At 40.0% G+C, this 17,822-nt stretch overlaps 1 protein-coding gene across 1 annotated transcript in view; it reads right to left on the reverse strand.

The window, feature by feature from the left end:
- Positions 1-17,822, reverse strand: part of JMY (junction mediating and regulatory protein, p53 cofactor) — a 97,263-nt gene that overhangs the window by 23,293 nt on the left and 56,148 nt on the right. The window contains exons 4-6 of the mRNA XM_056112402.1: positions 17,202-17,371; positions 2,525-2,690; positions 1,438-1,625 (exon numbers count right to left, since the gene is read on the reverse strand). Of these exons, the coding sequence (XP_055968377.1) occupies positions 1,438-1,625; positions 2,525-2,690; positions 17,202-17,371 (524 nt within the window). The remainder of the gene's footprint in view (positions 1-1,437; positions 1,626-2,524; positions 2,691-17,201; positions 17,372-17,822) is intronic.

The raw sequence follows: 17,822 nt of genomic DNA on the forward strand, positions 1-17,822 counted from the left end.
GCCCTCAGACTTCCTGAAGCCCCAAAACTGCCATTTTGCCTCTGGCCAGATCCAACAACTAAGGATCAAGATTTCCAAAAGTTAGGTAATGCCAAAAAGTTAGCTAATGTAGGAACCACACCCACAAACCATTTCTCACTCATTTATCAGCCTTGCCCCAGAGACACAAAAATTAAATCTTAAATGAGATTAAAAAACAAAACAAAAAAACCCGTAGTTAACCTTGGACCTGTGCAAAGCTGAACAGACCAGCGTAGATGGGAGAGGAGCTAGGCGTGGGGTGGGGGGGCAGACCCCCAGCAGCCATTTGCTCCCACAATCCAAATCATGGTCATGCCCTCGGGCAGACTTCAATGTCTTGGGACAGACCTCACAGAGATATAAATCTGCCGAAAATTCAGATATGTGGGTTTTGTGACTGAAACCTCCAGGCTTTCTTGGAGTCAGGATGGGCTAACTCCCCCAACTTCCCAATACTCCTGGGAGCACCAGCAGTCATCCTCATGAACCAACTCTGGCACCACCATGTAAGTTCTTCTACTGGTCTCACTTCAGAGGCCCTTATGTGAATCTCGAAAGAGATGAAAAGTTGCAATTAATTACGGACCCACTGAATAGACTGGGGTAGATCAGAGGTGGACACCTGGTGCCCACCCAAACAGAGCCCCCTGCAGCTGCCTGCTCCATAATCCAAAATTGCTGCTACACCCCTGGCCAGACTTCACCGAGACATAATCTGCTGAAAACTCGGGTATTAGGTTTTTGTGACTGAAATCTCCAGGCTTTCTCAGGGTCAGGATGGGCTACCTCCCCCCACTCCCTATTCCTCTGGAAGTCCCTGCAGTCATGTCCACAGCTCAAAGCTGTCACCCAGTTAAAAAATAGCTGCTTGGATGTACCTTCCTGATAAGAATGGGAATGCCCTGAACAATACAATGACCTCTTGGTACCTGTATTGCAGACCATAATGCACAAGGGGAGGGAAGGGAGGGAGAGAGAGGGAGAAGGAGACAGAGAGAGAAGAAGAGAGGAGGAAGGGGGAAGAGGGGGGAGGAGGGAAAGAAGGAGGGAAGTGGATGGAGGAGGAGGAGAGGGAGGAGGGAGGGAGGGTGGGAATGTGGGAGGGAGGGAGGGAGGAAGGAAGGAGCGAGCCTGTCATAGAGACAAAGAAAGAAGGAGGGGTTGGGTGGTAGTGGGAGGGAAACCAGGGGATACTGGTGGTGGTAAATGTACACTGGTGGAGGGTTTTGGAACACTCTATGACTGAAACCCAGCCATGAATAACTTTGTGGTGGTCTACCTCACAGTGATTCAATTAAATACACACACACAGAATAAAATAAAGATGCCAGTCAAACTCATTTATATAAAGATTAGGTAATGAATAAAAGTAAGATTTAAAATTAAGGTTATACATTCAATAGATATTGAACATACCTTTTTATTTCTGAGGTAGGCTTTCTTGGCTGAAACCCGTCCACGTCTTGCTTCCAGCTGGCGAGCTTTCTGCTGAAGTTTCTGTAGTTCTTCTCTCTGTAAATGCATAGATGCTGCCATCTCTTCCTTCTCAAGCATGGCCTCCATGCTTTCATAAGTGTCATAGTACACCACTTCATCTCTCTTTTCTGTTACACAACAGCAACAATAGATAATAGTTACAAACATGGTCTTCCAAACATAACATGCTTCCAGTCCACTCACTAGATTTATAATCTCCTAAGCAAAGCCATTACCTCTGGTATTGTTGAGCTTTGCAAAACTGACTATAAATACACTTCATTTGGGGGCAAATATAGATGCAGAAAATTCTAAGTAGTGACTAGCAGTTAAATGTTCAATATATTAAATACCATCCCTTGCTCCTAAAACTTCAATTTTTTTTAAATCCAGAGTATGATTGAAGGTTTTGTTTTTGGGCTACATCTGGTTGCGCTCAGGGCCTACATCTGGCTCTATGCTCAGAGATCACCCCTGGAGGGGCTCAGGATACCACATGTGATGCCAGGATCTAACCTGGGTCAGTTGTGTGCAAGGCATGCATCCTATCTGCTTATTTGGTCCTGTAATAATTGTTTTAAAGGTAATAATATAAGTTGTTGTTTTGCTGAATCTACTGAAACACTTATTTGACTTTAGAAACTTCTTTGAAAGAATTTACTTGACGTCTTTAATAGTCTCAAAGAGAAAAGACAGCTGGCATCCATCCAGGTAAATCCTACGTATTCTCAATCTTTTGTCAGATTAATGTGGTTAAATGGGCTAGAATGATAGCACAGTGGGTAGGGCATTTGCCTTGCACACGGCTGACCCAGGTTCGATTCCTCTGCCCGCTCGGGAGAGCCAGCAAGCTACCGAGAGTATCTGGCCCACATGGCAAAGCCTGGCAAGCTACCCGTGATGTATTCAATATGCCAAACACAGTAACAACAAGTCTCACAATGGAGACATTACTGGGCCCACTCGAGCAAATTGAACAACGGATGACAGTGCAGTGCAATGCAATGTCGTTAAATGCACACCATACCTGATATTAGTCTTTTGATGCTTTCCAGTTGTGCTGTCAATAGTAACTCCTCACACTTTAAGATTTCAAACTGTACTTCATACAACTGAAGTTGAAGATCATAATAATCAGCTTCTAACTGATCCAATCGGGCTATAGCTTCTGTGCCACCTTGCAAACTCTGCATCTATATTAAAAATAAGAAAACACTTCTAGTTTGTGATGACCAAAAAAAAAAAAAAATGAATACTAATCAGACAGAATAAAACCACAAATAGTTCTAAGAAAGAAACTTGCAAACAAGAAATAAAGATTCTGCTGCTGAAATGACTGAGAGTCACACACACTTGATTGTGGTGTGCTAGAAATCACACACCTTATGGCCACATGGATCCCAAACAGTAGTGCCACTGCAATCATGGGTTGGCATTCAAAATATACAAAAACTAGCTGCCTCACACCTGCAATGGAGGTCTTTGTTACTCAACTATCCTGGACCCTCCAAAATGAAGACTTTTTTTTTTTCTTAATGAAATAAAACCAGGAACAAAACACGATTTGGTAAATAACTTGGGCAATTTAGTAATTCAGTAATTTAGTAAAAAATAGCTTTTTAGAAGTTTATATAACAGCTGAATTATATTTAAATGATATGTTCTTACTGTACTGACAAAATAAAGTGTCCCTTCTGCACTCATTTGTGGAATATAAAATAATATGATACTGACACCCAAGAACAGTAGAGACAAGGGCCAGGAATACTGCTCCACAGCTGGAAGCCTGCCTCATGAGGTGGGGGACAAGGCAGCTGAATAAAGAAGGGATCACTATGTCAGTGATGGTTGGAGTGATCGTTCGGGATGGGAGCTGTGTGCTGAAAGTAGATAAAGGATCAAATGTGATAGCCTATCGGTACCAATACTGCAAACCATAATGCCCAAAAGTAGAGAGAGAGTATGGGGGAAATTGTCTGCCACAGAGGCAGGGGGAGGGTTGAGATGGGGGGGGGGGATACTGGGGACAATGGTGGTGGAAAATGTACACTAGTGGAGGGATGGGTGTTCGATCATTGTATGACTGAAACTGAAACATGAAAGCTTTTTAACTATCTCATAATAAGGCCTCGAGTGGGCCCAGTAACGTCTCCATTGGAGACTTTGTTGTTACTGTGTCTGGCATATCGAATACTCTCGGTAGCTTGCCGGGCTCTCCGAGAGGGGCTATCTCATGGTGATTCAATAAAAATTAAAATAAAAATAAATTTAAAAAATTAAGTGTCCCTTTTCACTCTCAAAAGTAGATATTATGCACTTATTTTTTCCATCTTAAGACGAAAAAAGTCAATTACAACAGAGGTAAAAATTTGGTTAACCCTAACCCTATTTGTTTTCCTGTATGATCTTAGCCTAGCTACCTTTCTACCATCTGCTGCCTACAAAGCAAATAAGCCAGAATGACAGAATTGCTTTTCATGGAAATTCTTGCAATCTGCTGATAATGAACACTACTAGTATGTTTCTGTTTGCTTGAGTGGGGGGAGGGTCACACCTGGGCAGTGCTCAGGGCTTATTCCTGGTTCTGCATTCAGAGTTCACTCCTGGTGCTTTGGGGATCATATAGTGCACCATGGATTGAACCTGGGCTGGCTGCATACAAGGAAGTTGCCCTACTACTGTATTATTTCTTCAATTACTTGTGCGTGTTGTGTGTGTGTGTGTGTGTACACAATACACACACATTACACAAAAATATAAATATATATATCACTGTCACTGTTCTCCCGTTGTTCATCAATTTGCTCGAGCGGGCCCAGTAACGTCTCCATTGGAGACTTTGTTGTTACTGTGTTTGGCATATCGAATATATCACGGGTAGCTTGCCAGGAATCGAACTCAGGTCGGCCATGTTGGCTGCGTGCAAGGCAAACGCCCTACCGCTGTACTATCACTCCAGCCCTATATATAATAAATATTTTATATATATTAAAATGGGGTGGTTTTTTGAGGGGCGGGGTCACAGTTGGCGGTGCTCAGGGAACCATATGGGATGATAAAGACTGAGCCCCAATCGACCATATACAAGGCAAGCAAGCATCCTATCTACTGCTCTATCTCTTCAGCCCTTGATGTTTGTTGTTTTGTTTTAGGACCACATGAGGTGCTAGGAATTGAACCTAGATTGGCTGCTTGCAAGTCAAACACCCTTGCTGTACTATCTCTATGGCCCATTATTAGTATTTGTGCGTAAATACACTCAGGATCTTAAATGGAACTTAAAGTGAGATTCAGAAATTTATAGGCCAGAGAAATAGTGCAGCAGGTAAGGTCCATGCCATGCAGGCACTTGACCCAGGTTCAATCCCTGGCATCTCATCTGGTCTCAGAGCAATCTTGAATGCAAAGCCAGGAGTATCCCCTGGGCATTGCAGGGTGTGACCCAAAAACTAAATAAATAAATAAAAGAAGGGGAAAAAAACAAGAAAAGGAAATTTCTAGGTGTGTCTCATGATCTTGCTTGAGGTAACTTGGTTCGTTTGGGTCCCTAGAAAATGAAAAGAGTTGGGCAGAGATCAGAAGAAATCGCTATGGAGAAAGAATGCTTTAGCTATTGGTTCCAACTGCTCACTATTGCTCCATATTCCAATTTGGCTGTATAGAGAAAGGCAGCTGGGGAAGATGGCTTTTTAGAAGTCTGTAAGCTGCAACTTATAAGCACAGCTTTCTGGTGTGAGAGATGAAAGTAAGCATTCATCCATGAACATTTCTTCTAAGAATACAGCTCAACCAATATGGCACTAAAGATTAGTGCTGAAAAGCTCCAAGATACCCTATGAATGGCTCCTCCCCTGGGGGAGCTAGCAGAATTGTAAGGAGACCCTGGCCTCAAGTGGCTTCCTCGGGGTGACAACTAAAAAGGATGAAGATGGCATAGGGGGAATGTGGAAATGTTTATAATTTATGAGCTTATGTCATATCACCCAGGGCTCCCAGAATACCAAGCTGCCATCTGACTCGTAGTCAAGGGACAATATTTGTAGGAAAGATACAAGTAATTAGAATGTTTTAATTACTGCAAAATGCAGACCTCTGCCTGGGTGATTTTTGAAATAATCTAGGTTTAAAATACACTTTAATAAGAATCCTTCCCCCCCCCCCCCCCACATTCTAGACATTTATAGTCTAGCCCAATGATAAGATTTACTTTGGGGGCTGGAGAGATAGCACAGCAGGTAGGGTGTTTGCCTTGCACACGGCCGACCCAGGTTCAATTCCCAGCATCCCATATGGTCCCCTGAGCACCAGCCAGAAGTAACTCCTGAGTGCAGAGCCAGGAGTAACCTCTGAGCATCGCCAGGTTTGACCCAAAAAGGAAAAAAGAAAAGATTTACTTTGAGTACTTAATTTCAAATTCCTTTACAAGAACTTGAAGAGTAAAATAACAGTGTGCAGTGGTGTACACTTAAAAATAACAAAGTATGGGGTCACAAAGTGAGGAAGCTGCTTGCTTGCCTTACACGTGGCAAGCCCAGCTTTGTTCCCCGGAACTACATTCTGAGTACCAGAAATAGGAGTGATCCCTCAGCACAGAGCCAGGAGTCAGCCCCGAGTAGTACAGGGTATGGCTCCAAAACAAAACAAGAGGTGAATTAAATATAACACCTAATAAGTTATAGAATCTTAGTATTTATTATATAGGTAGTAACTAATGTAATAAGGAAATATTTTTTGAGTGACAATAAAGAGGGTAATTATTGTGGCTTGTGGAGGGAAATGCTGATAATATGAAGCTTGCTGCTGTTGTCCTAAATCATAAAATAGAGATAATAGGAGTGACTCCTTTCTGAGACTCCCACGATCAGTGTAATCACAAACATTCTTTTACACACTATATTGTGGCTCATGTAGAGCTATGAAGACAAAGATAAAACATCTTCCTCTGTTAAGCTGCATCCCATTCTGTAAGCACTCCATGCAGAAAGGTCAAATATTCTCTAGCTGGAAAATTATGATCAGCTAAGTTAAAGTTTTTGTGTAAATCAGTCTAAAATTCTCTATCTAGTAATACTTAGCAAGTCCAGGTCTAATCTGTTCCTTTTTCATTACCTTCAATATCCTCCAAATGAAGTTACCATTCATCTGCCATGTGACACTGTACTAAGGTTTCCCCAAGCACCCCCACATTTGTCTCTTCTGTCCGATACTTTGGCTAAGAAAAGAAATCGAAAGCTTTCTATTGAATAGTATCACGATGTCAGCAGCCACTATTGCCAAATAGATTTGAAAAACTTTGATTTCTATCAAGGTCTCATATGTTATAAAAACACTTGACATGAACAGTGAAAAAATACAACAATATCAAATATTAAAATGACAAAAGGAAGCAAGTATTTTACAACAAGAGACGTAACCCACAATTTTCTAGTTCAGTAAGTTCTAGGTACAGCAAAGGAGTCTAGAGGTGGGTTAGCCTTGAAGTACAAAAACTTCACCAGAGAAATAAGTACAGGGAAAAAAAGTATAACAGATCTGTTAGATTCCAACTCTGAAAGAACAAATAACTAAAAGAACAAATAATAAGGCAGTAACTTTCTCAGAAAAAGGTAAAAGAGTGGGACAGGACATAAAACATAGGGAGTTAAGGCACTTGCACTGCAAGATGTTGACTCTGTTTGATCCTCACACTATGTATCTTCCCCTCCCCCGATTCCCCCACCAAGCACAGAGCAGAAGGAAGCCCTTAGCACTGCTGGATATGTCCCAAAACGTAAAAGGGTAAGACCAGAGAACTTCCACGGGATTTCTAAGGGATAAATGAAAGAAAAGAGGATAAGAAAGTCAGGGACTGGGGGTTAGAGAGAGTACAGAAGGCACTTGTGTTGCATGTGGCCCACCCAATCAGAGATTGCTCTGATATGCTACTTGGTCCCCCAAGCACTGAGTGACCCCTGAGTGTGCACCTACAAAGAATAAGGCACTGCTGGACGTGGCCCCCCTCAAACAACAAAAAAGTAGGTCAGAGATTGTGAGAGGGGAAAATGGTACTCTGAGATTAAAATAAACTTTTCTGTGGAGGTAATCTCTCACTGAAAGACATGGAGAGGGGTGACAGGCTATGCTCTTCCACATGCCTTTCTCTAATACCTGACATTTCCACAATGACTTTTCTTCCTGAATCTAACTCATCTGAGTCACACAACTGAAGAAACAACATCCAAAATGGAAGAAACAGATTCCATATAACAGTAGAGAAGGTAGCTGCCAAGTTGGGGTAGATTTATTTTACTTGGGTGCAGAGCTACACTGGACAAGAAAATGTCTAGAAAGCCAATTAAGTATTTTAAAAGTAAGCAAATGAGTACCAATGAAAACAGCTGCATTTTACCAAGCTCAACTTTTGGCTGTAAACAAATGTTTGACATCAAGATAGTAATACTACAAACAAATGTGATTTCCCAGTGTAACTCTGGTAATATCTACAACACTGAGGCTAAATCCAATTTTCCCAATTCCTACAAGAATGCTCTTTTCACCAAACACAAGAGCACCATTCTAACAAATATGGAAAAGGAAATGAAAAATACTTCTGTAGTAAATTTACAAGAAAATCAAACACCAATTGATCCCTATATATTCACACAAGTCTACCACATATTATTGACCCACATATGATCATTCTTTTTTTTTTCCCCTTATTTTATTTTATTTTTTTTAAAGTTGTAGATTCACAATTTTTTTTCCTTTGGTTTCAATCATACAATGATCAGATACCCATCCCTCCACCAGTGCCCATCTTCCACCACCATGGATAATATCCCTCCCACCCCCATCCCCCCATCCCCCCTGTCTCTGTGGCAGGGCAATCCCCTGTGTTCTCTCTCTCCTTTTGGGTGTTGTGGTCTGCAAAAGAGGCATTGAGTGGCAAACATGTTCAGTCCATAGTCTACTTTCGACATGCATCTCCCCTCCTGGGAGGATCCTCCAAACATCCTTTATTTGGTGCTCCCTTCTCTATCTGAACTGCCCTTTCCTCTAGGATACCCGGCTGGCCTCTAAGTTATGGAGTAATCCTCCTGGTGCTGATCTCAGCTATTCTTGGGTATTAATCTCATACTTTGTTACTTTATATCCCCCAGATGAATGCAATCTTTCTATGTCTATCCCTCTCTTTCTGACTCATTTCGCTTAGCATGATACTTTCCATATTGTACCACTTGTATGTAAATTTCATGACTTCATCTTTTCTAAGAGCTACATAGTACTCCATTGTATAGATGTACCAAAGTTTCTTTAACCAGTCATCTGTTCTTGGGCATTCAGGTTTCTTCCAGTTTCTGGCTATTGTAAAGAGTGCTGCAATGAACAAACAAGTGCAGATGTCACTTCGACTATACATTTTTGCCTCTCTGGGATATATTCCCAGGAGTGGTATTGCTGGGTCAAATGGGAGCTCAATTTCTAAGTTTTTGAGAATCGTCCATACTGTTTTCCAGAAGGGCTGAACCAGTGGACATTCCCACCAACAGTGAAGGAGTGTCCCTTTCTCGCCACATCCACGCCAGCATCGGTTGCTTTTGTTCTTTTGAATGTGGGCCAGTCTCTGAGGTGTGAGATGGTATCTCATTGTGGTTTTGATCTGCATCTCCCTGATGATTAATGATGTAGAGCATTTTCTCATGTGCTTTTTTGCCATTCGGATTTCTTCTTTGAGAAAGTTTCTGTTCATTTCATTGCCCCATTTTTGGATGGGGTTGGATATTTTCTTCTTTTTTTTTTTTTCCCTTTATTTTATTTTATTTTTTTTAAAGTTGTAGATTTACAATTTTTTGTGCTTTGGTTTCAATTATACAATGATCAGATACCCATCCCTCCACCAGTGCCCATTTTCCACCACCATGGATAATATCCCTCCCACCCCCATCCCCCCATCCCCCCTGTCTCTGTGGCAGGGCAATCCCCTGTGTTCTCTCTCTCCTTTTGGGTGTTGTGGTCTGCAAAAGAGGCATTGAGTGGCAAACATGTTCAGTCCATAGTCTACTTTCGACATGCATCTCCCCTCCTGGGAGGATCCTCCAAACACCCTTTATTTGGTGCTCCCTTCTCTGTCTGAACTGCCCTTTCCTCTAGGATACCCGGCTGGCCTCTAAGTTATGGAGTAATCCTCCTGGTGCTGATCTCAGCTATTCTTGGGTATTAATCTCATACTTTGTTACTTTATATCCCCCAGATGAATGCAATCTTTCTATGTCTATCCCTCTCTTTCTGACTCATTTCGCTTAGCATGATACTTTCCATATTGTACCACTTGTATGTAAATTTCATGACTTCATCTTTTCTAAGAGCTACATAGTACTCCATTGTGTAGATGTACCAAAGTTTCTTTAACCAGTCATCTGTTCTTGGGCATTCAGGTTTCTTCCAGTTTCTGGCTATTGTAAAGAGTGCTGCAATGAACAAACAAGTGCAGATGTCACTTCGACTATACATTTTTGCCTCTCTGGGATATATTCCCAGGAGTGGTATTGCTGGGTCAAATGGGAGCTCAATTTCTAAGTTTTTGAGAATCGTCCATACTGTTTTCCAGAAGGGCTGAACCAGTGGACATTCCCACCAACAGTGAAGGAGTGTCCCTTTCTCGCCACATCCACGCCAGCATCGGTTGCTTTTGTTCTTTTGAATGTGGGCCAGTCTCTGAGGTGTGATGGTATCTCATTGTGGTTTTGATCTGCATCTCCCTGATGATTAATGATGTAGAGCATTTTCTCATGTGCTTTTTTGCCATTCGGATTTCTTCTTTGAGAAAGTTTCTGTTCATTTCATTGCCCCATTTTTGGATGGGGTTGGATGTTTTCTTCTTGTGGAGTTTAACCAGTATTTTGTATATCCTGGATATCAGCCCCTTGTCAGATGTGTATTCGGTGAATATCCTTTCCCATTCTGTAGACTGTCTTTGTACTTTGGTCACTGTTTCTTTGGAGGTGCAGAAGCTTCTTAGTTTAAGATAGTCCCATTTATCTATCTCTGCTTTCACTTGCTCGGCCAGTGGCGTGGCATCTTTGAAGATACCATTAGCTTCAATGTCATGGAGGGTTTTGCCAACTTTATCTTCAATGTACCTTATGGTTTCTGGTCTGATGTTGAGGTCTTTAATCCATTTTGATCTTACTTTTGTACATGGTGTTAGGCAGAGTTCTGAGCCTATTTTTTTGCATGTAGCTGTCCAGTGATGCCAACACAATTTATTAAAGAGGCTTTCCTTACTCCACTTCACATTACTTGCACCTTTATCAAAGATTAGATGAGCAACATATGATCATTCTTACGAGGAACAATGAGAACAGTTTCCATGCATAACTGTTTGACTTACTGTACATTAACATGAAATTAAATATAAGGTAATTTATATGAACTAATGATGTTTCTGTGCCCTATCTTTCACTCTACTATACCAAAAAACTCCTTGGCATATAAGGTGCTTTGAGAAAATACATTTTCTATATGATATCTGTGAATAGACATTCATTCAATACTCACTGAATACCCACCATTTCATGAGTTATAGAAACTAATGGAAACTGTAAAATAATTAAAAAAAAAAGTGAGGGGCCAAGAATATGAGGGTGGAGAGCAATCTCAAGGGGTTACAATGTGTGCCCTCCAAGTACTAAGCAGCTAGTTCAATCCCTGTACATTGCATGTGCCCTTATCCACTTTTACTAAGCATCACCAGATACAGCGCTGGTGACCTCCTGCACTACAGTATTGGACCCAAATAATGAATTGTCAGGTTGAGTGAATGACTGGGACTGACCCCTGAATTCCCAGAGCATACTATTAGAAAGTATCACACGTACCCACCTCCCAATATGGGGGTGGGGGAGGGCCATAAAAACCACACATAGCCTAATGGTAAGAATCATTTAAGCGGGCAAGATGAAAAGACCAGGAAACTTAGAACCAGACAAACCTAATTATAAATGCTGCTCCACCAATAACAGCTGCACAATTACAGGCACTACAAACACGCTCACAGAATTATCTGAAATTTTAAATTTCAGAAAGCATTAAATCTATGATTTCCTTAATGTCAAAACAATCTCATAATCCACTAATGGAAGGACATGTACTGAACTGTGGTAAAGGTAAAGGTAAAGGCCCTCCCGTTGATTGTCGATTTGCTCGAGCGGGCCCAGTAACGTCTCCACTGGAGACTTTGTTGTTACTGTGTCTGGCATATCGAATACTCTCGGTAGCTTGCCGGGCTCTCCGAGAGGGGCGGAGGAATCGAACTCGGGTTGGCCATGTTGGCCGCTTGTAAGGCGAACGACCTACCCGCTGTGCTATTGCTCCAGCCCTCTGAACTATGAGTCCCTATTTATTCACATTAATACATGTACACATTCATTCAATACTGGAACATTAACATTCACTTGTTCGGTTATCATTTTCCTTTCAAAAATCTGAAAAATGGCCAGAGTGATAGTACGTGATAGTACAGCAGATAGCATTTGCCTTACACACAGATGACCCGGGTTTGATCCCTGGTATCCCATATGGACCCCCGAGCATAGCCATGAGTAATCATCCCCTAAGCATCTCAAAGTGTGACCCCAAAGAGTAAAAAAAAAAAAAGATAGAAAGAAAAAAAGGAAAATATAAAAAATCTGAAAAACTGAGGCAGTGACAACTCAATGGACCAAGTACATGCAAAGGACACTGTGCATGTGGGTAGCCCTGATGCAAACCCAGGCACCATGTGGTCCTCTGAGCACCAGCCCCCACTGCAGGGAGTTCTAATGAACGGCAATGCCCAGATACGAAATTCATATTCATGATTGTATACATGTTCAGTAAATACTTTATAAGGGAATATGACCATAATTAGCTATAATTTAGCAATACATTTTGGTAAGAAAGTAAAAATAATGAAATATAAAAAACTGCCTAAGGAATGGTACACATTTATGTATATCACAGTGAAGACCTCAAAGAATCATCAAATTTGAAAATGGTGGGAATAGTTAAAATCATCTACAAAGAAAGTATATTGGTATATTTTTAAAACTTTTCAGTCACAGGTGTGATAAAAGTTTTTTTGTTAATCCCTGCTAACCAAAGAATATGGTTAACAGAGGCTAACAGATCACAAGTTAATTAGATAAAACTTCTTTCCATGATTTGCTTTCTGGAGTAATCCTTAGTTTTTTCCTTTCTCAATTAATAAGGACAATCTCCTTTCATTCATATTCCTTACTTTGGGCTAGAGAGATAGTACAGTGGGTAGTGCCTTGCACATGGCCAACCTGGTTCAATCCCTGACATTCCATATGGTTCCCTGAGCACAACCAGAAGTGATTCCTGAGGTGCACAATCAGGAGTAACCCTGAGCATCTCCAGGTGTGGTCCAAAAACAAAACCAAAAGACCCGCTGAACACTTAATTTTAAATTTTTGATATTTGGGCCGCATCAACAGTGTGTATAATAATATACAAAGCATTATACTTTTATAAATATTTACTATGTATTTAAATTTCAGGGCTGGGGAGATAGCTCAACTGAAGAGCATGTCTGGCTCTGAGTTTTATCTGGCTCTGAGTTTGATCCCCAGAACTGCACGTCTCTGGAAAATCATTAGCCTGAGTTCTGTGAGAGAGGAGAGAGGGAGAGACAGAGAGAGGGAAAGATGGAGACAGGGAGAAAGGGAGAATGGGAGAGGGAGACACAGTATTAACATTTTTTAAAAAGAACCAACGTATATTTAAATCACAGGGTAAAAATGTATTATAATGCCTGCACTGGCAATGTATTTGTTTAGGATAGGCATTATAATTCACATGTGCTGTTTCTCATGACTAATGTGGTCACCATAAATTACTGCTAATAAAACTGAAGTATATCATCAAAAATGTACATAAAACACAAACATGTATTATATACACATAACAAGCAGAAGCCTGGTACAAATGACACCAAATTCTTTAAAAGAATTTAAACACACCCCAAATCAGTAGAAAACAGATTACTAAGGTAGTATGATGACCCCAGGGGAAATGACCCCATAGATAATCATCCAGATTCTCAGAGCCCATTTCATAGCCTCACCCTTCCTCTCCCCCACACTATACCAATTCCACTAAGAACAATGTTCTTGTAATGCAACATAGTCACAAATCTCACACCTCTGGAACTTTGGCTACAAAAATAGCAGCTCTTTTAGGCACTCTATTTCGTCGGTGTGACTCAATGTCCACCTAGTTGGAATAAAAAAACTATCCAATTGAATGAAGGTCAAGAGTGGTAATCTACTTCACAGGCAATTAAAAATGCAAGAATTTACACATTTTAAAGGTACAGGAACTTAAAATACAGGCTAGAAACATGAAACTTGAAAACTATAACTAGAAAAAAAGGTTGCAGAGAAATTCATCAGAGAAACATTAGACGGGGATTGAAATCCTTACAAAGAGATTCTGAATATAAAGTTAAAAAGTTCCAGGACAAACCAAATTACAATTTTTTACCTCTCACAATAGCAGTAAATAAGAAAAGTAAATAAGCAAGGAAAAAATAAAATCACTTTTAAAATCCATTAACCAGAAAAAAAACTGTTCAATGGGGGAGAAAATCTCCTTAAGAAATGCTCAGGGGAACTTAGCAGGGTCACACTGTAAGGTACTCACCCAAGTGCTGCTTAGACCCTGTGATCTGGGGTGTTACAAGGTGCTGGGGGGCAGGGAGGACAGGGAACAAAAGGTACTATGTGGTAACAGGAATCAAACTCTGGGCCTATCCAAGTCAAAAATGTGCTTCAGCTCTTCGGATTCTCTCCTGCCAAGATCTCTACCATTCCCCAAATGCCAGATCACAGTCATGATGAGTTATCTCTTAACAGTACAGAATCATGTATGCTTTTAAAATGTCAATGACCATATCGATAAACTTCAATGGAAAATGACTTAAGTAGAGGAAAAATTTAATTCTTCTAGAGACTAAAACATAATACTTTTACAGAAACACCTAAGTTTTAAAAATGGGTATCACCATTCCATGATGTAAGAGCAAATACTTGCAAATCTTATCTGACAAGCCCTACAGAATATATATAGAACCCTTTCAACACAGTTACAGAAGTATTAGTGATGCAAAGAAAGATATGGAGAAATTTGATAGGTACTCTGGAAAATAGGTACGGCAGTTCTTAAAAAGGTTACAAAGACCAATATAAACCAAAAAAAAAGTTGCATATGAATGACTGTAGCAGTATTTCTACTAGCTTCAAAAGGAGAAAGAAGTAAAAGTTCAATTGATGACTACCTGTGAAATGAAAATAAAATGGAGTATCATCTGATTTTAAAAAAACTAACTGAAATACTGATGGTAACCTACAACATGGGTAAATATTTTGTGTGCTAAATTTAAGAAAGGAAACCCCCACTCTCCATAAAGATGTCTATACCACCATACTTAGGCATATAAAATGAAAAAAAGGTAGTTAATTGTCTGGGACTGGTGGAGCTCAGTGGGAAAATGGGGTGATAATTCTGAATGAGTTCATGCTTCTTGTAAAGATAAGAAAAATATTCTCACATTGATAGTGGCTATTTATTTTTCCTAACTCATCTCTCACTACTACTCCAGATAACTATGTTAAATTAAGTGGCTCTTCCTGTCCTTTCTGGGATTCCTGGAAAATGCATTTCCATGTAGCCCTCTGGTCAAAACTGAGTATTTTTTCAACAGACACTTTGATTTATGCTTTTAAAAAGACAGTCTTAAACAGTATGTGTGGAAGGGGGGAGGTGTAACTTTATATATATCACCCACTGTAATTCTTGGTAAAAACAGTAAATATTGTTGAGTAAACAACTAATTAAGGATACTGAGTGACAAAGAATTTCAAAAGACAGAAAAAGAAAAAACAAGAAAGGGAAAAGTTTTAAGAACCATGTTTGGGGCCTGGAGTATCTTGAAGAATTATGGTACATGGGCTAGTAACAGAAAGGGGTGCTTGAGGTAGACTGAAGTGGGGAAAATGAAGGGGTTTGGTTTTAGAAATACTTCAGGTATGGACTACTGTTATCCAAAAAAAAGTGATTTCATCTTTTCCCCCAAATGGCTAAATAATATATAATACAGAAAATTGTTCATTATTTCAAGCAGAAAGTGGATAAATGAAAAAAGGGTAAACAATCCAAATGTACCTAATAATTTAAGCATTTCCACCTTCGAATATTTTAATTTTGGACTTATAAAGGACTCAGTCTGCACAGAGCCAAAGCCATCAAGAGCGACTATTATACAATACCACTAAAACAAAAGTTCTCTTAGGGTCACTGTCCCTTTACAGAAAGAAAAAAAGGAAAAAAAAAATCACTCTGCACACCCCCCTGAAATCTACCTTCTCAAGAGACAAACAAAAGCATCCCATCATCACCACATTGCACTGAAGACTATTACTAATGCACTCTGGATCATTCTGGCATTGCACTGATCTAGAACAAACCACATAGGTTCACTAATAGCTTCTTCATTCACTACTTAAACTACATGCTGTCCTTATTTTAAAAAATAATATGCTCAAGCAGGAGAGATAGTATACAGGTAAGGTGCTTGCTTTGCATGCAGCTAACCTGGGTTTGATCTCTGGCATTCCCATGTAGACCCCTGAGCACTGCCAGGAGTGATCCCTGAGCACAGAGCCAGGAGTAACCTCTGAGCATCACTGGGTAAGGGACCCACACCCCAAATCTCCCAGAATCTAGCATAGTGTTCCTAATATTTAGAAAACTCAGCAAACGACCAGTGTAGATAATTAAGTGTATTTCATAACAAGCAATCTGTTCTGCCTGAGTTTAATAACAATACATAAAAATATGTTAAAGAGTTTTAAAATAATAGCCTAGGAGACAAAGAAAAATATTACATATCTACACTTCATGGATTTAAGCACATTATGGATCATATGAGGAATATTTTTTAAGAACACTAATAAACTGAGATAATGAAAAAAAGCTTTCTTTTGGAGAGGTGGTGGGTGGGTCACACACAGCAGTATTTAGAGCTATTCCTGAATTTGTGCACGGTAAGTGCCTTATCTCCTATGTGATCTCTGGCCCAAAGATTTTATATATATGAAATACATATAAATATATAACATATAAAAGTAAAAATCTTTGGGTTTTTATGAAATTTCTCTGGGCAGGAAATTCTGAATGGTATCAAAGCTTTGAAATCCACTGCACAAAAAAAAAAATAAAATAAAAAAACACCATTTTTTCTTTTTGTGGTTTGTTGGGCCATACCTGATAGTGCTCAGGGCTTACTCCTGAACAGACTTGGGGGACCATACATGTTTCCAAGGATAGAACCAGAGTTGGTCATGCGTATGACAAGCACTTTTACCTGTACTCTTTCTTTAGCCTACACCAAAAAAAGTTTTAAACAATAAAGAAATGGACTTTTTCTTTTTTTTACTATACCCAACCCCTTCAAAATGTGCTGCAGCATGTAGTCACACTGTGATGCTAATAGTGGCAACTCAAACCACAGGCCTCATCATGAGGCTTATTACTATCTCCTGGAGAGAGTACAAAATTACAACTGCCTGTGAATCAGAAAAACGATGGTGTACAAAGATAAAAATCAACTAACAAATCTTAAATATTTAACAGTTTAGATATTTTTCTGATGGTTTTGTTACCTCCTCTTTTAGTGCATGCTTCTTCTGCTCCAAACAGATCTCTTTGGCTCTCATCATCTGTAGAGTTTCCTTAGAAACAGCATACTGGAGTTTTTCCATACGTTCAGCTGCTGCTGCCCATGATGCTTTACCAAATTTCTTCTGATCTGCTCGCATTCGATCATACACAGCTATTAACAAATTAACAGAAAAATAGTGAGAAAGTGAGACTCTCAGATCTCACTAACCAAAAGATAAACAGACAAAATCCTACCTGTGATCAAATAACCTGTAATAACCGTAAAACGAATTCAAGGGACTAGAGAGATAGTATAGTGGGCAGGGTGCGTGCCCTGCATGCATCCGACCAGGATTCACTACCCAGCACCCCATAGCATGAGAGTATATACTTCTTTGACCTTATGCAATTAATCCAACTGGTTTACTATTGGAGATATACTTTATATAATAAGAGGCAGGCAATCTGATAAGCATATCAAACGAAATAATTTAACATGCATTCATTAGTTTTTTCTATATATGCTCAGAGGCAAACCCGGGTTAGCCTCGTGCGATCCGGATTCAATTCCTGTGTTCCTCTCGGAAAGCCTGGCAAGCTACAGAGAGTATCCTGCCCGCAAG

Source organism: Sorex fumeus, unplaced genomic scaffold (genome assembly GCF_029834395.1).
Source record: "Sorex fumeus unplaced genomic scaffold, SorFum_2.1 ptg000018l, whole genome shotgun sequence".
Lineage (NCBI taxonomy): Eukaryota > Metazoa > Chordata > Mammalia > Eulipotyphla > Soricidae > Sorex > Sorex fumeus.